Source organism: Rhea americana, unplaced genomic scaffold, assembly GCF_003343005.1.
Source record: "Rhea americana isolate MKP2758 unplaced genomic scaffold, rheAme1 scaffold_33, whole genome shotgun sequence".
NCBI classification, from domain to species: domain Eukaryota; kingdom Metazoa; phylum Chordata; class Aves; order Rheiformes; family Rheidae; genus Rhea; species Rhea americana.
Genome location: NW_028186457.1, coordinates 1,622,051 through 1,647,935, shown reverse-complemented (window position 1 = coordinate 1,647,935; position 25,885 = coordinate 1,622,051). Strand labels below are relative to the sequence as shown.

Genomic DNA, 25,885 nt, shown 5'->3' with positions numbered 1-25,885 from the left:
GTTTTGGAGTTTTATCTGTGTAAGGGGATCATACTTCAGACTGGTTTCAGTGTTTATTTGGTAAACCAGATAGCCACGTGCTTGATATTGAGAGGTTAAAGCATAAAAATCTCCTTTTACCTCTGTCTCACTGACAACATGCGATAAGCTTTATTTGATCTTTTGTATCATTTCTTTTATAAATGACTTTGAAATTCATTTTTAAACTTTTTTAGGAGCCATGGCAATAGGCATTTTTCTAGATATCAGTTAGTAAAGATTCAAGACATCTGGTATTTAAAATCCAGCCTGGATCAATAGAGACCAAAAGGGTCAACATAGTTTCTTGTGAGCATAGAATGTGCTCAGCCTGGTTTTCGGCTCACAGATGCACCTGTCTCCAAAATTATGATAACTGGAACTTAATAGCCCTTTTGTTTCTCAGCAGTGACTGGGACGATGGGAATAGATGTGACCGTGGAAACCAAACTTCTCATGAAGAGATGTTGGTTTTCCCCACCCACTCCCAAGACATTTTGCCAAGAGAGTGGAAGTGCAGRTTGCTGTGTTGTGTGTGCTGCTGCTTGGGGTGGAAGAGCTTGGGTTCTGGGACTATTGTTCTGATTCTTCTAACCAGCACTGAGCTTACAGATGTTCCCTCTGTGTTTGTATATTCAGATTTGGACCCTATACTTGTTTTTGATGAGAATAGTCCTGTTGAGTGTTGTGCTTTCCTGCTTTTTCTTCCAATCTTTTTTTGATGATGGGGCCATTAATGTAGCTTATTTGTTAACTGGGAGGGAGAAAGCTGTGCCTGGGAGGCTACGCAGTTGTACTGTCTTGAATGCATGGTTGCTTGCTCATCCACACGTGGCAAGATGAGAGTGTACCCTTGGAGGGTGCCAATTACTTTTGTGTCTAAGTTCTGCCTAGCTACAGTAGAAGTGGAGTCTGTTTGGGGGTGATGTCTCAAGTAGGAGGCTATTATCCACCTGGTGAGCCCTATCAGGAAAAACAGTTGGATCCTAATTAGATTTCTTTTTCATGTGGTTCTCGTTAACCCTTTCATTTAGGGAAGTGGCAGTGTGTAGGCCTCCTGTGTTTGCTGCATTTAAAGGACATGTAGTGKCAAATGAGTATCAGTGGTGAAAATGGTATTTCTTTCTCCTCCTTTCTCCTCACCACTCTACTCACTTGCTGTGATTGTTTGAGATTCATGACTTTAAGGTTTGATTTCCTGTTCTGTTTGCTTGCAGCTGTGGATTTTAGTACAGGAAGCCTGCTGCTCCCCTTGCTGTCTTCACGCTTAATTTGATATAACTGTCCCAGTGCTTGAAACCTCCTCTATGATGATAGACTTGTAATATTAGATATAGAAGGATGCTAGGAATTTGTTCTTTATCCAGGAGCTGGACTGTGGCTCAGAATTCTCTTCATTTTTGTGCCTGTTCTGTTTCAGGATGAATCTCATTTCCTAAAGAACATAAAAACTGCACGATGCCGAGCTGCCATGCCTCTTCTCAAGGTGCGTATGCTGTGCGCCAAACCTTCAGTAGTTCATTTCTAAAGGCTCTGTATACCAGGTTTAGGAGTCAGCAGCTCAAATCTATTGTTGTGCCAATGAAAACCCAAGTAGCGCTATTGATCCAAGAGTAGAATTTGTCTCTGCCTTAGCTGCCTCTTTCCATATGAATGCTTGATAGTAAGGCCCGACAAAAAAGATCCAGAAGCTCCTTTGATCTAATCCTGCTACTGCCACTGACTTGTCTTATGGCACTGGGAGTTTCGTTTCCCCTGGGGAAAAGGGAATGCCAAAACTTACTGGATGTATTCTTGGAGAGTACAAACAATATAGTCGTATCAGGGCAGCTTATTTAAAGCAAGTAATCATCATCAATTATATGCGGTACTCAAATTGCTTCTGTGTATCAAAGTACTTGGGTTCCTTCTGTGACTTTGGGCTTGGGCTCTGGTGTGTTACTGCAAGTTCCAATATACATGTGTGGCTGGAATTCAGGAGTGTTCCACTGGCTAGATGTACTGAAATGAAGGAGGAAGTGGGAGTAGCAAGACAAGTGGCCCACAGAAGGGTGGTGGAAGAAACAAAAATTTTAATATTTGCCTGATGTCCAAGGATCGAGGACATAGCAGAGTCTGTACCTTAGAAGAGGATAAATCTAGTTCTTTTTCAGCAACTGCCAGTAAGTGTGCTTAAAAGAGAAGATCTGTCATGGCTTTATAACAACCAACTTTTATTTGGGAGATTGTTAATGTTAAGCCAAAGATGGTTGTCTTTGTAACGATAGCTTCATTGTTCTGTTTAAAGGCCTGATGCTTGTCCTCTGTTGGCTTTGGAGATGCTTCAGGCTTCTAATGTTTGGAAACTGAGTAGGAGGCCCAATTTTATGAGCAATTTGAAGTACAATATCTGGGATATATGTCCTAAAATAGTGGAAGGTAGCAACTTCATCTCACTACAGAATGCTCAGAAAGTAGCCTCATTGTTTCCTATGTGTAGCTTTGTAAGGATCATATTCCCAAAATCATTTGTAGACTACAAGGTATAAGAGTGAAGGATGGGATCCTATTAAATGGAGGTTAATCACCTTTATGAACCTGCTGAGAATTTAGTTTTATGCTGTCATATCACTGGTCATACAGAATTGAGAGCTGGTACTTCTAAAACTGAATTTCAGTCTCTTGAAACTGTTAAGAGCTTAATGTTTGTGCCATGCATTTTCTCACCTGTAAACAGCATGCAGTAAGAAAGGACTGGAACTTTTTAAGAACATTTGCTATTAGATGTCCAGGAAACTAGGCCATTTGGCAGGTTTCTCCTCAACTGCTAGCAATGTAGTACTCACTATTGGCACAGGGCATCACAGCAATACTTTCTTATATGAAAGAACAGCTAAGATGAGAGGAGTTTGTCTGAATGCTGAATTTAACTACTGTGTCATCTGTATCAAGATAGCAGGGCAATGTGACAGTGTAATAAATAGTCATATAGTAAAAATGGGAACACATCAGTGTTTTACAGGATACTTTGAGGTTGTTGAATAACAGCAATTGATAAATGTACTGCTCTTAATTGTTGCTAAAAGCTTGAGACTTGAGGATAATATTCTTGCTTCTACTTTCCTTTCTTTAAAAGGACTGGAGCAGTACAGAGGAGCACAGGGTAGGAGGTTGGAAGATTCCAGATAAGGCTGTGTCTCAAGAGAAGCCCTTCAGTAGGGACTAGTATGCCAGAAGCAACATGCCTGCCTTAAGGTTGCAATGTGAAGCTATGCCAGTGCTGTGACCAGTGTCCTTGAGCTGACTCAGGCTGTGTCTGCCTTCCAGGCATTGCCACTCTTAACTGTTGCTGGCCTTAATCTGCTTTAAACTTTCTTAAATTGCCATAGTTGCCATAGTTAGTCCTATGAGATTCCCAACCTCCTAAAGAAATGAAAGCTAAGTCAGGTGCCTAAAAGAATTAGTCACAGGAGTTCTGTTTTTTTCCAGGTCCTCACTGATGAAAGCCGTGCAAGTGAAACTAATGTTTTTTGGGTTGATCAAGCCATTTTTATGCCAAAATCTTCTCTAGGCTTAGGAGGTTCAGAACCTTTCCCAGGCTGTGGTCTTCCTGGCTTCAAGCCTCCTTGATTGCTATAATGCRAGCTTTATGAGATACCCCTAAACTCTAACCAAATATCCCATGGGATGCTTCAGTAACTTTCTAGAATAGCAGGTAGTGATGTGTTATTTGAGCTTGAAAGTGTAGTCTTGAACTGCTTATGGGCAGGGAAAAAGAAGAAAAAAATATAAGAAATGTGATCTTTAGTCCTTAGTTGCTACAAAGATTTGTAAGTCCATAACAACACTGGCCAGGTTTAAATTGAAATGTTCAAGCCTGATAGTGTCCCTTCTATTGATACTTAGTGGACTCTTTTTATTTTGGTAGAATCTAATCTTGTGGCTTCTCCATTTGAATATTAACTGAAATATGAAAAGTGTTATGGGTGTCTACACAGAACTGCATAATTATTGGATTAAATCAATACATCCATAATAAAGATGACTTGATGTGGTTGTTAACTTTGAATCTGCCTTGTTAAATAGCCAGACTGAATCTCCATCACTGAAATATTTAGCCTGTGATTACAGCATTTTAAGCCTAACTTTAATCTTTCATATCTGAAGACATTGATAATTGTTCAAAACAAAATGATATTTTAAACCTCTCAGTTATAATTCATCTTTTCCTGCTGTCTTGCATATATTGTGGAGCAAGTGCAGTATGGCATTGTCAAGCAGAGCTATGTGTTAAACCCGTGGTCTAAGTCCGTTAGCTGGGGACTCGTAGAGGTTTTGTTTATATTTAACAAAAATGAAACTTCTTAAAATCTGTGTAGCACTCAATGACTTATCACAGATTTTGCTACCGACATGACAGAGATTTGGGAAAGTTTTGCCTAAGGACAGTGGGAAGTGAGATCAGAAAGACTTTTTACTGTGTCTGTATAACAGCTGCATGTATGCAATGCCATGTTCCCTACTTGGTAGCTTGCCCCAAATTACCATCACTTTAGAATAAGCATATGATGTGTTGTGCCCAATTATTTTTTTGACTAAAACTCAGGGCGGGGGGGGGGAGGAACTAACCATTACACAAGCAGTGCAGTAGAGTGAGCTGAAATAGCAGCAGCAAGATTTCTTATTCCCTTCAAGTTCCCTGTGGATGTGCAAACTCGTGAGTGTGCCAACTTGTTCTTTGAGGAGAATGCTTATCTGCCTACGCCAAGTCAGGTGGTAGAGTTTGTACATAGCCTGTATGCATCCCTCCAAAAATATGGAGGTGGATGGATTGAAAGCTGTAGTAGAAAATTGTCCTTTGATGTCTTGGCATGTGTTAAAATCCTGCTTTCAAACTCAGCCAGCTTTCACGCTGGCCAGTCTGTGCCAGCAGCTATGTGAGATCTGTCCCCAGCTTCATCATCTCTGATAGTACTCAAGGGGGAAGAAGTTTGTGTTCAAAGGGGTCCTATTCTCTTGTTTCTATTCATATCAAAGTGAGTATAGCTTCATGTTGTTGGACTTAGACCTGACAATGGCAGCTCAGCCAGGGTTGTGTCTGCCCTAGTCCCGAGGTGTGACAATCAATAATAAGATCTACTTGTCACCTTGCTGGTTTTCTTCGGTCTCATGGTTGGGACTATGTTCTCCTGGGCTTTTTGTCAATACTGGTTGTTCCCTCTGCCCTGCGTGTCCCCCTCTGAGGCAAAAAATGTCGTGGTGTTCCAGCTTTTATACAAGTTTTGGGTTTTTCCTTCAAGACTAGACTGGCCCACAGACATGAGCATTGAGAGGGATTATGTGTGCTACCAGTATTCAGAAAACAGCAAAGCCCAAGGGGAAGTAGATGAAGAAGAAACAACAAAGTGCAAGTTTTTCACTGATCTGTGAGGAGGTCTCCTGGGGACTTGGGTGAAAAGAATTCTACATCCTGTGACCGGCTAAAATGCTGCATGGTCTTTGTTCTTCTGTAATTGCATGGAGTATCGCAAAGGCAATGGAAACTGGGGAATGTCCCAATGGAACATGGATGAGATATTGGAAGCCTTATAGTAAGTTTATAGTGTAAAACTGGATTAGAAACTGATAAATAAAAGTAATACCTAATTAAAGGTTCCAGTGGTATAAAATGGACTTACTTCCATTGTACTGTATGAGCTTTGTTCAACAGCATTTGGGTAATGTTACTCACGTGAGCATTCCTTTTGAGCTGCTGTTCAGGCTAATAGCATGATGCACGTCCTGATGTAGGCAGGGTTAAGGGTCTTTGTTTCTATTAAAGTCCAAAGAGATTGTGTAACTGGAATCTGATACTCTTTGAATGTGCTTGTTTTAACAAAGAGACACTCAAAAAGAGGGAAATAGGTCAATGCTGAAGGTGAAGAGTGAAGGATCTCCCTTTCCAGTGTAAAATAAATAGCTGCTGTCCTTGGACATTAACATTCCATAGGGACTGGATAGAGAAGCCTTTGCTCATTGTCACACCCTGAGAAAAGGAACTCTGTCTGAAATCCTGCACCTTTAGCTCTGTTCTCAATTTCCTATTTCCCTGCCTTCTTGAAATAGAGAAGTCATATAGCTTACTCCAGTTGTAGGTGATCATCACTGGACACACATTCTGTGTTTGTGTTGCTTARGAAAACAAAAAGGTGTTTATAGTTTTTGGATGTTATGAAATGTGGGTTACTATCTCATCCAAGTGCAGGAATAGACTCTCCAAAACAACTAGAACCTTTTCCCTCTATCAAATCTGCCATTTCATCAAGTGATTCTCTGTTATTAGTGGTCCCTCTCAAATTTTTTGTTTGTCAGGATTATATGTTCTTCTTAGGCTAAGCAGCCTTCTTTTTTTTTTTTTTTTTTTTTTACACTAAATGTGTCAGTCTCTTAGCATATGGCAGAGCTCATGCTGTGAAATTCATTTAAAACAGAGAGAGTCATTGTATGTTAATGTGGCTCTTTGCATGTTTAATTATTTCTTTGTGGCATAACTGCTATAACTCACTCCCCTGGAATCAGCTGGGTGCTGGGTTTTGACCTCTAAAGTAAATGTCACTGGGGGGTACTACCTCATAAATTATTCTTTGACTTTCAAAAGCAACTTTTGTAAATATTGTCACAGCTGGGGAATTAAACCTTGGCTGATGTATTGCATGTGCAAGTGTGGTGCCACAATATCACAATTGTCTTGCATTGCTCCATAAATGAGGGCTACAAAACAGGTATCCACTAATCAAATCATCATCTGAGTTCCCTTAGGTAATCTAAGAAAGTAGCTGTAAGAACAGTCGCAGGGATACACGAGGGAGAGGAATGCTGGTGGGGAAGATGGCAGGGCATGCCTAAATGCTGATGGGGAGCTGCTGTTAGTTCTGTGTGGAGATACGTAACTGTTGATGACAGATCAACTCTTGCTAGAAAGTCCGTGCTGGATGCTGAGATTTTATTTTTGCAGCTGCTGTTCCATATTGTTATAAGCCTTGGAAGAAAGAGGGTAAACTGTCACTTCTGACACCACAGAAGGTTCAGGAGGAAACAAGAATAAGCAGTGATCAGGAGAGATTTCCCTGCAGAAGCAAATCCTTGTTGGCATCTATTCAAAATGAGTTGCCACTAGCAAAAGAAATGTGATTCAAACCCATCTCTTTCATCCAGGATTCAAATAAGTCTTGAACACTTGAAACCTYGTCTCCATAGGAGTGTTTTACTCTCTTGGACCCCTTCTTTCATGGGTTTTAAGACTGAAAAGGACAACTGGAATAACTAGACAGATCACCTATGCCCAATAGGATTTTTCTGGAATTAACTTGGAATTAATTTTTTTCAAATTATTCATAGCTTTTGTGGACATAGTGTCTGCTTTTTTAAAAAAAATTTGATTTTTTTGTTTTAACTTCACATCTTGATTTTTAAAATGGTTAATTTATAGAAGATTTATCACAATCCTGGTGAAGTTCATGCAGTGGTTAATTACCCTAGCTGTTCAAAAAATTAATTTGCACATAGAGAAGCAGCAACTGGACGAGTATAGAATCCAAACAATATGTAAATAATTCCCTTTTTCGGTGCCTGTTTAGGGATAGGGGAAGGAACAAGAACTCCAACTAATTGYTTTTACTACTGAGGAATCACTATTCGAACCTCATCTCACTTTCCAAGTGGAGGAGCTTTGGAAATGTATAAGAAGTTTTAGTACAGTTGTTTCTTTTTATATTGCATTTAGTATGTCCTGGTCAGTTGTGAGTGAATGCTGCTTGCTTTAGCTTGATCCAGGGTTATCTGAAGTGAGCTGACTTGTTCACTTACTACTAARCAGGTGTCTGCATCATTGTTGAACTGAATTATTTCGGAATTCAGTCTTCCTCTAACTGCATGACTCTAACATAGCCCTRTTTTAATGTTACTACTCCTAGAAACTCCAGCTGAAGTGGAGCTTTTCCCATTGGAGGCACAGAGACTGAATTCCCTCTGACTTTTAGGAACTGAGGCAGGGAGTGGTGCGGATCATGGTGCTGTGAATAGAGCCATTGATGTCCAGCCAGTTAACTCCTTCCTGATGGGAGTGWGGCTCTCAGGAGTCTTCACTCCACCCTTAGGATAGCAGTTCATAGGACTGGGGATGCTGGCAGGAGCTGAGGCAATACACAGCCACTCAGTGCCTGTCTCCATGCCAGTGTCCCTGTCTTCTGCTGTCTCTCCCAAGAGCTTCTTGTGAAATTGCAACTATGCTTTTCCCTCCTACTCCATCTTAAACTTGGTCTCTTTCTCTGTGAGCAGATAGTCGAGTAATCTCCACATTTACTTTTTGCTAGCAGTGGCCTTCTGCTAGTCTGGGAGGAAGAAATTTAATTCAGAATTTTTCTGCTAATATGGGCTTGTCTTGCCTTTCAAAAGATTTCCYGGGGTGGTGTCAGTTAACTTCTCAAAGATTCTGCAAAGCGTTGGATATTTTTCAGGCTCTGCTCAGTTGTGCTTCTCTGTTAGCTTCATTTTAAAAACTGACTCTTTCTGCTTTATYATTTTGTTCTCTCATGAGATCTGATAATTCTTGAGCCTCTCTGATCTGTCCCRTTTTTGATCGGGATAGGGACTTCTGTCTTGTCTGAACTAACACTTGCCTTCTTGCATGTGAAAAGTTTTGACCTCTTCTCTTACTTGGTTTAATAAAAATACTGCTTTTTTTTTAAAAAAATGAGATCTATCTGATCCTGATGGTGACCATATTTCCTGATCTGCTTGGACAGAGGGGGAAGGGAAGTCCCACTTTGACGACAGCCTGTATATAAGTATCTGATAAAGAATCCTGAAATTAATTTCCTGTAGCTGATCTGTGAACTTTTTTCCACAAGATTTGGTTGGCGAGTGAATGAATTGACTGAATAGATTTGGGTGACTGGTAGATCTTAGTGAAATGATAAGAGAATTTCATTTTCTTTTTCATTTAAATGTGAATGAGCTGTTGGTAGAGATGTCACTCAAATCTCTTTGTTATTTTAATGATCTTGCTATTAAACCGTGCAGGAAATTACAAGGCATGTGTAATTTAACCATTATATGTGAATTTACAGCAGTAGGAATTCATAGCTCTTTTCTAATAATAGAATTATATAATACTGGAGGGAAGAGGGCAAAAATACCTCTTGGACTTTTTTTGTGTACTATGATGTAATCTTTTCCCACTTACTCTTTGGGATCACCTACTTTAGATAATYTTTTTTTTGGCCTTCCCTCCTATCTCCCATATAAAGCATTGTAAACAAATCTTATACGATTCTTTTTTATTAACTCACATTCTAGTGTCCAACAAGCAGTATGTAGGTTCCCCATGGCTGCCAGGTAGACRTCTTCTAGCTCTGTTTCAGGCAGCATTGTCTTTTGTTTCCTTGCTGGTAGAATTTGAAAAGAAAAAAGAACTAAAAGCAARAAAAACAATCCCGCTTATCTAGATCTCTTCTGCTTTGGTGAGCAAGACAGTTTGTTTGTGGCTTGCTTTGGCAGACTTACTATGAAAGAACTTATTCTGGAGGTGGGGATGTGCCTGAGAGGGGTGTGTGTCATATTTCAGTGACATTTGAGACCAAATGAGTCTTGGCTGTAGCCAAGTGTAAGATATTAACGTGTCTAGTGGGTAAATGTGAATTCTCAAAGTAGTGTCAAAAGTAGAAGTCTCCTTCACTTCCAGCATGTGGAATGATGAATAAGAAGCAATATAGTTTGTTCCTCTTTCTAAAAGTTTAAAGCACTGTCCTTGAGTGAAGCGTTTTTACACCGTGTTTTTTGGAAGGTGACATATTCTTCCCTTTGACTGCTTGAACAATGGTTCTGGGGTTTTCTCTTGGGGCAGGGGGGTTCTTCTTAGCAGGTGCTGCTTATGTTAGAAGCTGTATGATGAGGATGTTCCATTTTGCTTTCCTAGGCTGCTAGGAGAGTGATCTTGCTTTCGGGAACCCCTGCCATGTCACGGCCCGCGGAGCTCTACACGCAGATTGTGGCTGTCCAGCCAGCCTTCTTCCCACAGTTCCATTCCTTCGGCCTCCGCTACTGTGATGCCAAGAAGGTACTTCAGTGGGATGGTGGGGAGGTGTCARTCAGGGACACTGCAGCTCTGTAAACAACTTGGTTTCCCTGAAGCAGAGGTTATTCCTCCCTCTCCTTCTCCTGTCTGATGTTGCATGTTGTTTTTTTGAGAAAGGTCTCCTTTTCACTCTACAACAACATCTTGAAAGCTCTCAACTCGAGAAGCTCTTAGTGTTGCAAATAAAAAGTGGACCTGAGACATAGAGGCACTAAAGCTTCTTTACAAAATCTGCCCTGGAAGGACATTGAAGTAAAAAGCTACATGACAAATTGGAAGGGAATCTGATCTGAGAAGAGCTTACCTCTATGGTGCTTTGAATGGGCAAAGTCACTGTGGGCCCTTTGAGCAGCTACAGGATTGGGCTAATTGTTAAACAATTGCTAAACCAGACTAGAAACTGTTGCTTTAATCAATGTAAGGCCTTTGTTGCTTAGGAATTTGGATTTTATGCCTCCAGGTAGATAAAAAATGAAGATTCTAGGCCATCTTTGTATTCTACCCTCTCCCAGTTCAGGCCATGAATGTGGACCGCAATAAAACTTTAAAATATATTAACTTCTCTCTGCCAGCTACTTAACTGTAGTTTTAGCAGAGCTGCTAAGTTGAGGCATTGCAAGATTTCAGCTTTGCAGGAAGCCAGAAATAGCAGCCATGATGGCAAGTCTCTCCTTTGCTCTAAACACATGGGTAGTTAATCTGTGGTTGGATTTGCCTTCTTTAGGAGTGCTGTGTGCATTGGAACACATGCTGCTAGGAGCAGAGCTCTTGCTGCTGCCTGTTGTACATTGAGTCTCTGAGATTTTTTTTTGTTGATTATATAGACACAAAGAAGGGAACCAAAGTCACAACTGAGCTCTAATTTGGAACAAGAGCCCTCTAATCTGGCCTGCCCTCTAACTCCTCCAAGACAAGCGTATAGTGATTGGCCTGTAGCGTAGAGTGGCTTGGCAATGTGACCATGGGCCTGCAGTRCACAACCTTGGTTTGTTCTGCTTTGTTCTCAAGTAAGCCACTTCATTTTTTTTGTACCTCATTTTCTATAAGATCAGGCAGTAACTCAATGGAATAATACTGGAAATGCCAAATGACCACATAAATACACAAAAATATTTTCAGAAAAACTGATTATCGTCAATATATTCTATAAAAATAATTGTGTTTATTTGTAGGGCTTTTGTGTGTTTTCTCAAATTTTCTCTTTGGTAGCTAATGCATGGCAAGCTTCCATTAAGAAGACTTTATAGCAATCCCATCTGAAGTTGCTAGGTTCCCTTTTTCTTACATCTAAGTGCCCACTTTTCCTTTCATAGCTAGCTTACTGTTCTGTGCACATCTAGATGTGCAAGATACGTAAGCAATTCACTGGCTTTAGTACAGATATACTGATACCATATCCATACCATGACCATAAAGTAAGGTCATTTAGCATGCAGAATCACAATACAGAGCTTCAGTTCCGGAAAGTGATAGCATTCATGCTAGCAATGCACTACTTTCCCGACAGAGAACAGAAACGTCTTACATCTCCATCCGTAGTAGGGATCATATGGAGGAAAAGCTCAGAGGGAGGGAGGGAAGGAGAGGGAGGGCTGCATGTTCTACTGAGTTTCATTATCTTTATTGAAAGACTCCTGTCTGAGCAGTGTCCAGAATGCCTCCTAGAGGGAAATGAAGAGATGCAGTTTAACCCCTTTCGTTTTCTTCAGTAAAAAGAAAGGTTGAGTTGCAGTGTGTGAGTCTGAATAGGTTTGGAGTCCCATAAACTCCTTGAGGGTAAAGTTCTGCATGCCTGGCTGTTGCTTCAATTACAAGGCATACAGATTTCAGGTAGGATGTTGAATTGGTAAAAAAAATAAAAATAAAATTGTTCTGCACAGTTCAGGTTGTAAGCAGTGTATTTTGTATAAATGAGTTTTCAGCCTACAGTGAAACTCAGCATGGAGGTCACAGTCTGTATCAGCTTCCCTTCAAAGGCTCTGCTGGGCTGCTAGTACATTTTTTGTTTCTCAGTTTGACCCAGCTCTACTAGGCAGTTCAACATTACTGGTCTTCTCAGTGCTCGTTTGGGACATTTTACTACAGTTAGTGTCAGGAAATGGTAGAGTGAACTTAGAATTTTGTTATTTGGAGAAGAGGAACAGCTGGAAATGGAGATGTAGGGCTAGGATTGGGGGGGGGGGAGAAGAGACATCTGAATATTGGGTTGTCATAGATCCACTCAACTAAGAGTGAATAAAATGATATTTTGATTGTAGTATCTCCTTCATTCCTTTGTGGCTCTAACCTGAAATGGTGTTAGAGTTGAACTCTGAAGAACTGTTGTGGTACTTTTGCTTCCATTATTTAGATAGGTTCTTCCTTCTATCCTGAAAATGGCTGGAGGGAATGGTTTTGCACAGAATAAGAGCGGTTTTGTAAAGCTTTTGAAAATCTATCAAGATGAAAGGTGCTATGGAAAATGTTTTGGTGTTAATAAATTGATGGCATTGTAAGATTAAATAAAAATTGACAAACCTGAACCATTAATTTAAAACTAAATCCTGTTAATTTTCCCATTTGAAAAGAATGGATTTCATGGTAGAAAACTGCAAATATCTGGCAGATGTGATTGGAAAAAACATTAAAGTTTATCAGTTTGCTGTTCAACCTCTCAGCATCTCTGTTAAAAACGCAGCAACTGAAATGTCACCTGGTTATTTACCAAATAACTCAAGTCTGTTACTCAAAATACATACTATGAATTTATTTTTCAAACTGGTAGATGTTAGCAAATATTAAATTTCTATATGAGCACATGCTCTGAATTTGTAAGAGTTTGGCAGCTTCTTCTAACACTAATAAGTTTAGTGACTCATKTAAGATGCTGTAACACTTTGGTAAGAAAATCACAGTTGGATGCATTTGTTCTAGAATGTTGCAGACCAAAGTCAGATGTGTATTTTGGCAAATAAATGTCCCTCTTTCTCTTTCTCTCTCTCTCTCTCTTTTTTGRTAGGATATACTAATATATTGTAATAGTTTCGAGAACAACCATTTTTTTTGTCACTGGTTAGGCACAACTCAGAACAAGCATGTTCCCTGTTTGCAAATTCTTCAGTAATGCAGTTGCCGTAAAAGAAGTATGGTAATTAGAATATACTGTTGGGATTGTGCCTCTATATACTTTTTAATATGATAGTAGGTAGTATATGTGTTCTGTCTATGCCCTGTTCTTTCAGTTATGATGGTTACCTTTCTGAAATGAATTGTGCTATGTGGACACAATCACGTGCATTGCTTGTCTATTAAGCAACTGAAAAGTGAAAAAAAACTGAGCTGCATGAGTAAAATGAGGTGCACTGGGGAGAGTGGTGCAGACCCCATAGCAGGTCTTGCTCAGCTGCCTAGTGGCCTTGCTGCTTAGTTCCCATCCAGTGATCACTGCATGCTGCCTACACTGAGGAGTGTGGGCAAAGGCTTGTTAGGCTGAGTGTAGCACCAGGTCCCAGCTGTTTCTCTACATCTGCTGACTCTACAGAGTTTCAAGAAATGCAGAAAGAAGGCATAGATTGTGGCTCAGCACTGTCAGCTTGCATGTGGCATACCTAGAGCTAATAAGTCCAGCTAGATTTAAGACAGCTTTTTGTGGCTCAGAGGGGGACGTATCTGTGTCACACTCSTGGTTTCAGAGAAGCAGTAGACTAATACCCAACTGGCTTTTCAAGAGCCTGGCTTAGATCCAAGTGGGTTTATTTCCTCTAGCTGTATAGCACTCTACTGTTTCCAGAGCCAAATTCATAACTCTACAGGACTCAAACTGGCTTTGTATCAATTGTTTGAATTGTTTCTAGCTTGAGTGAACCAGCTACAGATATCTGGAAGGTACTGTAATTGTGTAGGAATAAATTAAGTCAAATGACTTGCAGTGATGGCTGTAGATGCCAGAATCTGAAGTTGTTCATGGTTCAGACCAGTACAATATGGAAATAGCCTTGCAGATTTTCCTGTTATATCTCAGCCAGAAGGAAGGTTCACTTTTGAATATCAGAGAGATCTTAATTGTCTGTGACCCATTTGATTCCTATTCTTTTTGTGTCTCATAGCATGTTCTCTTCCCTGTTCCATCAAAGCACCATTTATTAATAAAGTCAGCAATGTTACTAACCCCTAATTGATATTAATTATGTTGTCTCCTCTGTTCTACAGCAGGATGGAGGGTACAGTGAATGTTTCGGAGTGTTTTCCTGTTTTACTTCAAACTCTATGTTGTAGAAGGTTTCTCTTGGGGAAAACAAAAAAAATATGAAGGATTTTTAAGGTTAAAACTATGTCGGCAATTAATGTAATGTAATAGGAGTAGAATAGCAGATGAGAGTAGTTGGTGCTGAGGCTCCTTGCATTTCTGTTTATGCAGTTCAGGAGCGTGTATGTGTATTTATGCATGTGTAAGGGTTRCTTTGATTGTTGTTCCAAGATCAGAGCTTGTATTTTGGGATTTTTTTTGGTGATGCTGCAAATAAGGCTTAGAACTAGAACTATGAGGAAGATACCTTTTTTGTTGTTGTTGTTCCTTGGTTTTTCAGTTTTACTGTAGTTTTGTTTTATATGTTTATTCGTGAAACTTCAGTAAGAAGCTACCCCTTTATCTTTTAAATCAAGACAAGTTGTTGAGAGATGTTTTGGTAGGTAGGGGCATGTACTAATTTTGGTGCCACTGGTTGTCAGCTTAGTTATTCTCTTTCTGGTAACCTCACAGTCTATAATTTCTTCTCCAGGAAAGAAGTGATGAACTAAAATTAATGCAACAGATATATCCTGTCTATGCAAAAAATAATGGAGCATAGGAGCATAGGTATGGAAGTGAGTGCTTTAAGATGGAGAAAATAAAGGGGTTGTTTGGAGGAGCTTTGAAGTGATGATCCTTTGAATGGTATATTTTGAGCCAAAAATTGTTTGTTTTTCAAGAGTTGGAAACCTCTGAGACAAACATGATAGCAGTAGAAATGGAATATGTCAAGAAGCAGATTAAGAGACAGACCACAGTGAAAAGCAGTCAATTTCGATCCAACATTTACTGGGCATGTCAGACAAATATAGGGTCTTTGTGAAGGCATTTGGGTTCAGGATCACAGAATCACAGAATGTTTGAGGTTGGAAAGGGCTTTTRGAAATCATCTAGTTCAACCCTCCTGCTCAAGCAGGGTCACCTAGAGCATGTTAGACAGGATTGCGTCCAGGCAGGTTCTGAATATCTCCAGAGAAGGAGACTTTACAACCTCTCTGGACAAGCTGTTCCAGTGCTCCGGCACTCAAATTGTTTGTCCTCATGCCACGAGAGAAGACTTTTGTCTCTGCCTACTTAAAATCTGTTTTTAAAAAAATGCACCAAGTTCTGTAGGCCTGCCCACAGATAGTGGGGAGCAGAAACATCTTCCTGTGAGGTGAGGATGGATACCAGCACAGTGCTCTGTAGGGATCCCTACCTTTCTCCCCTTCTCTCCAGTTTCTCTTCCTGTACCTTCCTGAATACCTGTAGATAGGGGAAAGAGAAATTGCAAGTTACCTTCCCATTTTGGAGGGATTAATTTATATCCTTCTATCTCGTTGCTATTTTTGTCTATAAAAATTCCAGGGAAGCAACTAGACAAAAGTCATATCCATCCCATAGTCTATGAGCACTTTTTGTAAATTGAATACAATATTGAAATACATGCTGGGCCTTTTAGCATCTCCAGTCCTTTTCCTTTTAAATCTATGTTCAGACAGGGCAATTGGTTTTTGTTTTGAAGGCAGTATTAATCATATGTCCTTTTAGAATGAAATATATATATATTTTAAGAGAAAGTTTTTTTTATACTTTCTAGTGATCTGCAGGTTCTTGCCTTGTTCAGTTTTCCTGGAAGTTTATTCAACTGTCAGATTGCCTCCAGATGAGAAGACTCGGTCTTTTTAAGTTTGATGCTGATAACTGCTTTGATCTTTGCCAGATGCCATGGGGTTGGGACTACTCTGGATCATCCAACTTAACTGAACTGAAAGTTTTGCTCGAAGAGTCCATCATGATCCGACGTCTCAAATCAGATGTGCTTTCCCAGCTTCCAGCAAAGCAACGGAAAATGATTGTAGTGGCTCCTGAAGGCATTAACACAAAAACCAAAGCTATTTTGGCAGCTGCAGCAAAGAAGATGGCCAAAGGATATGAAAGTGTAAGTCAAATTATTTTCATAAGGAGCCATTGGTTTTTCAGGTGCCTTCGTTTTTTCAGGTTGGGAGAACTTGCTTTTTTTTTAGATTTAATTAAAAACATCAGTGGAAAACAGTATCCCCTGTTCCAAGGAAGGTCAGAGCTTTACCCCACATGAATGCACAACTAAAAGCTGTTGAGAGCGCAATTCTAAATGAATATGCAGCACAATCAAAACAGATTGGCTTTATTCTCCCCTTTTGATTTAAGTGCTGTGCTTTGTCCCTTTCAGTCAAGTACTATTTGCTCTCTCTTCTTTCCTCTCTTATTAATCCTTTGTAATTATCTTTTATGCTGCTTTTGCCTCTGTACTTAATCTTCTGTCTTGCCTTGTATCTCATTCAGCTTACAAAGCCTGTTGAAGCTGCATTGTGGAACACAGTTGTAACTAAAAATGGGATGAATGTCTTCTTACATTTACTTCTCTTCTATGGATGGCAAACGCATGTCCGAAACTCCTAATGCAGATCTATAAGGACTTGTTAGTGTTTCATACCATTTTAGTTGGAAAATGCTTTCCCAAGTAAACTATATTTGTAATATGCTTGTCATCCAACTTGTAGGAGTTGGGTTGGGGGTAGGGAGGGAAGTGGTCRCAGAAACATGAGTATGTGAGTATCTGCTATGCCCAGTGGTAATAGAAGACTCCCCRCGCTGTGTGATTTTCAGGCTGATTTTTCCTAGCACAGTGTTTGTTAGCAATGTTAGACATCCCAGATCTTTAAGCAAGAACAAGAAACAGCAGTTCTGAGACTCACATAAATTTATCTTCCTCTCTGCAGAAACAACAGGAAAAGGAAGCTCTTCTCCTCTTCTACAGCAGAACAGCAGAAGCTAAAGTCCACTCAGTCATGTAAGCTACATGTCTGTGCTTCATTCTTACCAAGTAAAATATATTTTTCCCCTGAGAACAGGAAAATGGTGCCTTAGAGATAACAGTGCAGGGATGTGAAGCATAGTCTCAAGCCAGTTCAAAAAAAATTTTTGAATTACAGTGTGCTAAATGTTTATTTCTCTGAGTTCCTAAGCTGAATGAGTCTTCTGATTTCATTCCAGATATGGATCTAAACAGTGTCATTTGAGCAATCTGAAATTACGCTGTGTTTGGGTCTTGGATCAGGTTTCCTGGTGTTCAGACCCTATTTCAGTTTAAGGATGGATGGWATAATGAAACTGAAAGTATCAACAGAATTTGAGGAAAACGAAGACTGCAATCCTGCTGCAGCAGAAACTCTGATCCAAGAAGCTAATGAGACAGATTGAGCTTTAGTTTTAATGTGCTCTTAAGATATCACAGCACCTCCTGAAGTGCTTAGCTCCTCCACGGAGCTTATATGGGACCTTAGTAAGAAAAGTTTTCTTCCATAGGTGTGCTATGAACTCTCTCCTCCCTGGTAATAACTTTCTTCTGTGACTTTTAATGCCCTTTCATCCTTACTCTTTCTGCTGGGACTGTAAAGGAGTCATGTTAGGTCATTTTGGATGATTTTTTAATAAGAAGGATGCTGATAGCATGCCAACAGTTTACTTCTCGTGCCCTCTGAATATTAGGACCTGCCAATGTGCACTGTGTGATTTCACAGTCTCAGACTTTGCTGYGGAATCTGTCTGTTTTGGCACAAAACTGCACTTCAGAGTCCCAGGTCTCACTTCTTTGAGTTTCTTCCTTTTATGTTAGTGAACAGTTCGAAGAGTTTCTGCCTTTTATATTCAGTTGCAATTGTGAACTGAATATAAAACTGAAGTGGTGTTTGCTTGACTCTGGACATTGAGAGGCAGGAGATAGTCTACTMATTTCTGGGGTTTTAGTAGCATTTAAAATACTATAATCTGATCATGTACAATGCCATCTTACTATTACTTTCTTATGATCGTCAGCACTTCCCATGTCTTGCTCTTGACAGTTTTTTACAGGGCTGCTGTGCACAGTCACTGAAACGACTGGCCATTTGTTAAATGAGGATGTTATATGAAGATGAGGTATTGAATAATTGTGATGTCTTGGCATCTGGTTGCTACACTGAAGGCTCATTTGGGGATTTGTTTTGGTTTAAATGCAGCAGTCCTCTTTTCCCAGATTTCTTTGTTAAAAGATACTATCATAACTGGGATCTGAACACGACAGAACCCAGGGAGTTGGCTGCAAAGCACTGATCTATCTTAATATAGTGCTGGAAATCCCACTTAGTGTTTTCTGCCAGTTGCTGCTGACCTAAGCTGTGTTGTATTTAGCAAAGAACATGGTAATGCTGATTTTGGCAATAGCTTTGCTGTTCTAAAGAGAAGATGACATTTGTATCATCTGCTCTGATGGCTGTCACTATACTTAGTTACAAATTTTAGGCTTTTAGGTGTTTTCAGGCTCCAGTTCATAGCTGACCTGATTACTTCATGAGTTACTACATATCAGCTGAACTGCAGAACCCATATATAAGTACGCTATTACACTATTAGTCCACAGCAAATACCAAATGTTTTAATTTAATTAACCTTGTTTCATTTGATTTAAAAGGAATCTTACTACCTCTCGTTTGTCATTGGCTGATATGCATATGCATAACTTCTAAAAATAGCTGATGTATATAGCTTGTTAAACTGTGGTAAATTGTCAATTTGAAGAAAAATGGCTTTTGGGATATCCTGATGCCATGTGTTTAGAGGCCTTTTCTAGAATGAACACCATCCTAAGTAATTATAGGAAGAATAGTTGCCTGCAGATTACTATGCAGGAGTTAAAAAAATATAGAAGAGTGAAAAGAATGGTCAAGAAAGTGTAGATGACTTCCAGTGGATTGGTCTGCGAAGTCATTTTTCAATGGTTTTTGGTCATACACAAGTACAAGTACAGGCAGCTGTCTATCTGTGGTCCAGAAAATGAGTGGGTTTTCCTACAGATTTTTTAATTTTTAGAGGAATCATATGCTGCTTGCATATTAATGCAACCTTTTATGCTAACCTGTTTCCTGGTTTCTGTATATGGATGAACAGCAACTTTTAAATTTGCTGTGAGCAAAGCCTGTATTCTYTTACCTCATAATGCAGAGTTTTGTTTGTTGTTTTTTTTCTTCTCCTCTCTTTAATGTAGCGAATACATCCTGGAGTTACTGGAGAGTGGGAAAGATAAATTCCTGGTGTTTGCTCATCACAAGATAGTGTTGGATGCAATAGTTGCAGAGCTGGAGAAGAAAGTAAGTGCTTGACTGAGACTTACGTTAACTTCATCACTATTCCAACTTCAGAACTGTTTAAGAGCTCCTCAGGGTTATGGCTGATCAGTTAGGTTATGAAAGYTAGTGGCACAGACAATTTCTACTTGTTGCGTTTCTGAATGTTCTCTTCACATTCTCTTCTGAATGTTCTACCAAGGTAGCTCAGAGTGAAAATGCCTCATGGGAGGCMATTTGTATTAGCTGAAGGGCTTTTGTTGTATTTAATGTTCTTTGCTGATCTGTCACCTGGCTTGGAGCTTTTGACTGTCTGGAAAAGTGTTACCATGTGTGGCCATCTGTGGTTTTCTCGAGGCTTTCCTCAGAGGGGGAAAGTAATAGCAACAGAAGCCTGACAATGGCTGCCTTTCTCTGACACTGTGGTGCTCTTACATTTTTGAATTGGACTACTGTGGGGGGGACTGCACAGATCTGAGAGATGATCTATTGGGGATTATAGGTCTCTATGGAGTTTCCCTGCTTATCTCATCTGATTTGTTTGCCCTTTGAAATCTCTATGTAGGAATTGGTGTGCTCATCTGAGACTTGGTAGTGGTTAGAGCAGACAAATGACTTGAAAAATGGTTTGGCTAATGATTCATGAGAGAGTTCTTTGGATGCCCCTAAAGATCTCTGGGTTGTGTTGGGACACTGTGAAGGATGGTTCAAATCAATACTCCAAATTGTAAACCACAGTGGTGATTCTGCTGCCTTTATAGCAGCATCCTCCAGTAGATAAAAGAGGTTGGACAGTGGAGAGTGGTCCTGCATCATCCAAGTTTTTCACACCTCTCCTGAGGGTGCGACTAAGATGTCTAGGTTCCCATGTCCTCACGCTGCAAGGTTCAGCTTATGTCAAACCAGTTCCCTTTTCACTGTATTTGAGTTGCCAGCTTGTTGCTGTCTTTTTCTATTACTTGGGTCTGGTAGGGGAGCAGTAGGGTGCAAAAGTTAATCATACATTGTGAACAGAGGGGAGATACTGAGCTATAGTGCCTATACTTTAAAAATAGGGAAAAGTCTTAAAACCCTTCAATTTGTTGCCTTTTATTATTTAACTTTCCTAGCCCTGGCATGAGGAAGAGAAGGAAAATTCTTCTAAAACATGGAACAGGGAGAAGGGGAAGAGAGTATGAGGCAGCTAAGTGACTTCTTTGTCTTTTTCTCAGCGTGTTGAATACATTCGCATTGATGGCTCCACCCCTTCAGCTGAGCGACAATCTCTGTGCCAGAAGTTCCAGTTCTCAGAGAAGCAGATTGTGGCTGTCCTGTCCCTTACTGCTGCAAACATGGGTCTGACGTTGTCTGCTGCGGACCTGGTGGTGTTTGCAGAGCTCTTCTGGAATCCAGGGGTACGGCATGTGGAGGGAGGATGGGCTGGATGCTGTCTGCTGAGCAGAAATGTTGGAGCTTGGGGAGCAGATACAATGGGCAGGGGTCTTCCTCTGGTGTTTTCTTTCTTTCCATGATGCTTGTCTCTGCACACCCAACTGCCTCGGCTTGAACCAGTGAGACTGGTTAAACAGCTCACTGGTTGGAGAGGATGACCTGAAAGGGAAATAAATTCCTGTTTCTCAACTTGGCAGAGCTGTCATCAGCTCCTCCTGCCTAGCCAAGACCTGAAAGGGCCTGTCGTCAGTACTGACCCTTTGCTTTTTTCTGTAAGCAGAAGGAGCATGGAATTTCCCAGGGTAGTTAGCAATTTGCCTTAATAGCAGCAGCATACATCTGTCTTTGCATCTGGCAGCAAGTACCTAGGGACAAGAGCTCTGTGAGCGAATGCAGCTTGTGGACAGTCAGCGGAGGTAGTGCCCTCTGTTCAAGAGAGTTCAAGTTATCTCTTCATAATCTTATGTTACTCTGCAGTTTCCTGGGAGTGAGTCCTACATGAGGAGCTTCATTTCCTGAATTACTGAAGCCTTGCTGACTATAGGGAGGATAAGGGTTTAAACCAGCTTGTGAGAAACGCTCAGTACTTTTTTAGGGGCACTACTGCACTGGGTAACTTCTTGGCTTAGTCTGTATTGGGGTTCCAGGTGTTAGCAGTATCCAGACAAGAAATAGTAACAAGCACAAGAAAGGAGAGCTCTGAGAGCTCCCTGTTATATGGTTCTTACATTATTTCTGTAATGTTGAAGTTCTCACTTCATTTTCTTTGTCATATTTTTACCTAAAGATCTTGATCCAAGCAGAAGATCGGGCACATCGAATTGGACAGACCAGCTCTGTTAATGTTCACTACCTGGTGGCTAAAGGCACAGCAGATGACTTCTTATGGTAGGAAGTGGAGAGAGCCCCTTTTAGTTCTCCCTCTACCTGTTTTCACTGTTTGTCGCGTAATGTGACTTCCGTTGCTTAATATTAGCATTGTTTTTCAACTCTGTGAGGGAAGGAACAGTAATTACCAGCTTAACAGCAGGCTTAGGTGGCAATGGCCAGACCACCATGGATGTAACTAAGTGGATGACAAGCAGGACAAAGGCCTRTTGAGAGATTTTGGGGAGTTGATGTATTTAAAACCTTCATACTCTCTGAGTAAAGAGAAGGAATGTGTCTTAGACACATCCCAGAACTTTCATACATTGGGATACTGTGAATAATTTCCAGCAAAGTTAAAAGGGACTGGGGATCATTTGATGTATCATGGATCAAGTCTGAGCAGCAGTCTGACTACAGAGTTCTTGGGCAGGGAGCTGTGGAGGAGGGCTGCATTACTGCTTTCCTCTTGTTCCTTGGTGAACCCTTCAGATGAATTCAAGAAGTGCTGCTGACTTGCCTCTGGGGAAATATGGTCTGAGCTTCATGGGCTATGATGAGGGCTGTCAGAGTGCAGCGGTTGTTGGGGCTAGGGAATCTGACATCCTGAGGAAGTAGGAGATCTGGGGAATCCTTAGCGCTGCAAGGGAACTGACCTGCAAATGATGAAAAGAAATTATCTGCCAGCTGGTTCATTTAAAGTCCAAAATTACATCTTTATTGCCTCATTTAAAAGAACAAACAGTCTGAGTGAACTTGTGCAGTTCCCAGAATATCATGATGGCAAATAATTATAACTCTACAATGCAGAGATCTGGAAACTGATGCACTGCCCACATTTCACAAAAAGTTAATGACAGTAATTCTGCCTTTATTTGTGAAATGCTGTCCATGCAGTTGTTAATGCTTAACTGGAAGGAAAATAGCTTTTCAAAGGACAGTGGCATCCTTTTAAAAGGAGAGAGAGAACAAGAAGACAAGGCTGTTTGGTGAATGTGTTAATTCTGTGGGTATGCTGTGACCTTTGCTTCTTTTGGAGCATCCAGAGATGCGGTTGGGACCTCTCTAGGCCTCTTGGGCCAGTGTTATCTCTTTGCTGGCTAGAAGCTAGCTTCTTCCCAAAGTATATTGGGAAATACCCTAGAAAGGCTGATGTGGCTGTTGATATGGATTACCTTTGCGTGTCTTGGAGACTGAACACGGCCTATGAAGACTGCCTTTAACTGCATCCTCTTGTTTTGACTTCATGTCATTAGTGTTGCCACGGTCAACTGCTGAATGTGTATCCCATGCAAATAATTGTAGTCTGAAATCACATTCTCTTATTCTTACTTATTGGATTGATCCTATATATCCTAGGGCAGTATAGTCATCATAAATAAGATCAGGACAAGTTAAGAAGCTAACTAGCTCTTGCAGAAAAGTTATCTTTTATACCCCTGTCGTATCTTTCTTCATCTGCTCATAGTAAATGACTGTGTTGTTCTGTCTGGGTAATAGTATCTTGCATGATATTTTCATTCTTTTAGTAATACCTGTATTTATTACTCCTAGGCCAATGATTCAAGAGAAAATAAAAGTGCTGGGTGAAGCTGGTCTTTCTGAAGCCAATTTCTCTGAAACAGCTGAACCCACTGATTACTACCCTAAGGTAATTGAAAAAACTCCTGAAAGAACAGTGGTACCTGGGAGAGGCTGAATGGGCTTTGCCTTGTGTACATCTAGACTGTCAGGGGATTTACAGGCTGACCTGACGTCTGTTCTGCCTTAAATGTCACAGACCAGATTCTCTAATGCCTTCCTTGATCCATACCTTCACTTGGACTCTCCAAACTGTTCCCAACTCTGTTGTGGGGAAGAAGTCTTAAAATAGAGCCTCTGCAGCTGCTGTCTTCCCCGTAAGAGTCTGTGGAATTTACTTTGCGCAGACAAGAATTATGGGATGAGAAGATGGTGTGGGGATAGGCAATTCAGAGCAATATGATGCCCCTCTCTGGATCTGTAGATCTCATGCTGTTAACATAACTGTAGGCTGTATTATCCTTGCTGTCAAAGCTACTTCCTGCAAAGATCTGGCAGGGTACAACCAGACACAACCTCTGGCAGTGAGGCCTTCCTGTAGGGATCTCTGGCTGCCTGCAGCTCTCCCAAGGATGTTTTTTGAGGGAAGGAGCATCCCTGTACCATGAGGGGTAAGCCCTGCTGTCAGTAATCACATGCGTAGGGTCATCTCAGATGCAGGGATTGTTGCAGAAGTTTATATAGAGAAAGTGCCTTCTGCAGGATCTTTCATTCTCTTTGAAGATACTGTGGTATTTTGCATATCTACCTTTTGCTGGCAGGAAGGTAAAAGCATGTGACTTTTGTATGGGATTCAGATTCAGCAAGGACTGAATTCCTCCTGCATCCCAGCAGCCAAGTGTAGCCATATCCCCTCTGGGCTTGAATTCTCTGTTGGCTAGTGAAGCTGAAAAGGGGCTAGGAAAGTAGGAATGCTGTGTTATTTTCACTTTCTATGTTTTTATTTGACAATGCTTATGTATATTTTGTCTATTCTAATTTCTCAGTCGGATCCAAAGCAGAAGACCATCTATGATCTTTTCCAGAGGACCTTCTCTGAGAACAGAGATGACACTGATGAAGCTTTGCTTTTAGAGACAGATGATGCTTGCTTTGACTTTGATCCTGAAAGTGCCTTACAGGATATGGAAGGAGAGAGATGCTCAGTGAGTCCCCCTAAAAAACGGCGTATTGAAGAGTTTTTTAAAGTTTAGCAATGGCAAGAAAAGGAAGGTGGTCAAGAGATTTTTATTTAAAAACAGTATGGGGAATCAGTGTATTATTTTTGAGTGTACAGAAATAAAATGACTTTGAGTGAGTTCTCCTGCATCTCTAGTGTGTTTCATCTCAGAGGATTAGGAGAGAAGGTAGTCTGACAGATAAATGTGTGGCTTGCAGCCTGCAGGTTTTGCAGTCTTGGTTTTGCTGGTGAGTGGTTGTGGGCAAGTAGCATGCTGCTTTGTTTCAGCACCTCAGCTTCCACCACTGTTTTGTTCAAAAAGCAAATGGATAATGGTCATTCACATGACAGAGCTGTTGCGAAGACTAGTGTCTCAGCAGCTGCAGAGTACTTCGAGGAATCCAAGTCCTCTGCAAAGGGTCCCCTCAGAGAATTTTAGTTTTCATTTATAGGAGTGAGTTCCCTGGAAAAAAAATGGCCCTTATTTGGGATGCTCACAAACTGACTGTCTGCTATTTGTTGTGTCAGTGARCAGAAGAATTTGGATCCTAACAAATCTTAATGTTTTGTGAAGGCGAGGAGGAGGTAGAACCCTAGACTTTTGTGTGTGCAGAGCAGTCWGTACCTTGAAGCCAAGTTGCTGAGCTAACAGCAAATGTGTATTGCCAGTTTGTCACGCATGTGCTTCTGGGCACACTGACCTCTGGCCTCGTCTGCTAAATCTTACCCCAAAGACCTGCTCTAGGGTGCATGCTTCTTGCTTCTGGGGAGGATGAAGGCTGGGCTGACTGCCAGCGATTCAACTTAGCTGCCCAGCAAAGGGATATGTGTTTTCTTTCTTTAAGATTCAAGACTGTCTTCCACAGATGAGTGAGGAGAGGGAGGCATATGCAGACTCTTTTTCTCTTTTTTTTTTTTTTAAAAAAAAGCAGGAAAAAATGATTCTGAACTAAGCTGCTTACATTAAAATGTCATTTTAACTCATAGCTCCCAAACTTTGGGTGCTTTTTCTATTTTATAATTTCATCTTCTCTTCAGACCTTAAGCTTGAGACATACATACTAAGTGTTTATCTTAAATATATACAGTGACTACAGGGTTGGACTCTCTAGGGATGTTTCCATTTGGGCTTTCTAAAATGCACTAGCCTTCAAGAAGGAAGCTCCTGTATTTGCTTATAGGTGAACATGACATTTAGGCTGGTACCCTAGGACCTGTTGTTCAGTCTCTTTACAGATCTGTGCCGGCTCTGCTAAGAATGCTAGAAGCAGCACTGTTGCTTAATGCAGTGATTAGAATGCCTGTACTTGATTTGCAGTAGTTTTCATTGTTCACAGCACTGACAA

The 25,885-nt window shown here is 40.6% G+C and overlaps 1 protein-coding gene across 2 annotated transcripts in view; it reads left to right on the top strand.

Annotated features, from left to right (window-relative positions):
* SMARCAL1 (SNF2 related chromatin remodeling annealing helicase 1) overlaps positions 1-24,677 on the top strand; it is a 39,723-nt gene extending 15,046 nt beyond the window's left edge. For both annotated transcript variants that reach the window (XM_085310973.1, XM_085310972.1), the window contains exons 9-17: positions 1,439-1,504; positions 9,953-10,093; positions 16,081-16,299; positions 17,120-17,190; positions 19,423-19,525; positions 20,713-20,895; positions 21,720-21,820; positions 23,354-23,450; positions 24,367-24,677. In XM_085310973.1, the coding sequence (XP_085167099.1) occupies positions 1,439-1,504; positions 9,953-10,093; positions 16,081-16,299; positions 17,120-17,190; positions 19,423-19,525; positions 20,713-20,895; positions 21,720-21,820; positions 23,354-23,450; positions 24,367-24,573 (1,188 nt within the window). In that variant the 3' untranslated portion in view covers positions 24,574-24,677. The remainder of the gene's footprint in view (positions 1-1,438; positions 1,505-9,952; positions 10,094-16,080; positions 16,300-17,119; positions 17,191-19,422; positions 19,526-20,712; positions 20,896-21,719; positions 21,821-23,353; positions 23,451-24,366) is intronic.
* Positions 24,678-25,885: the final 1,208 nt, after the last annotated feature.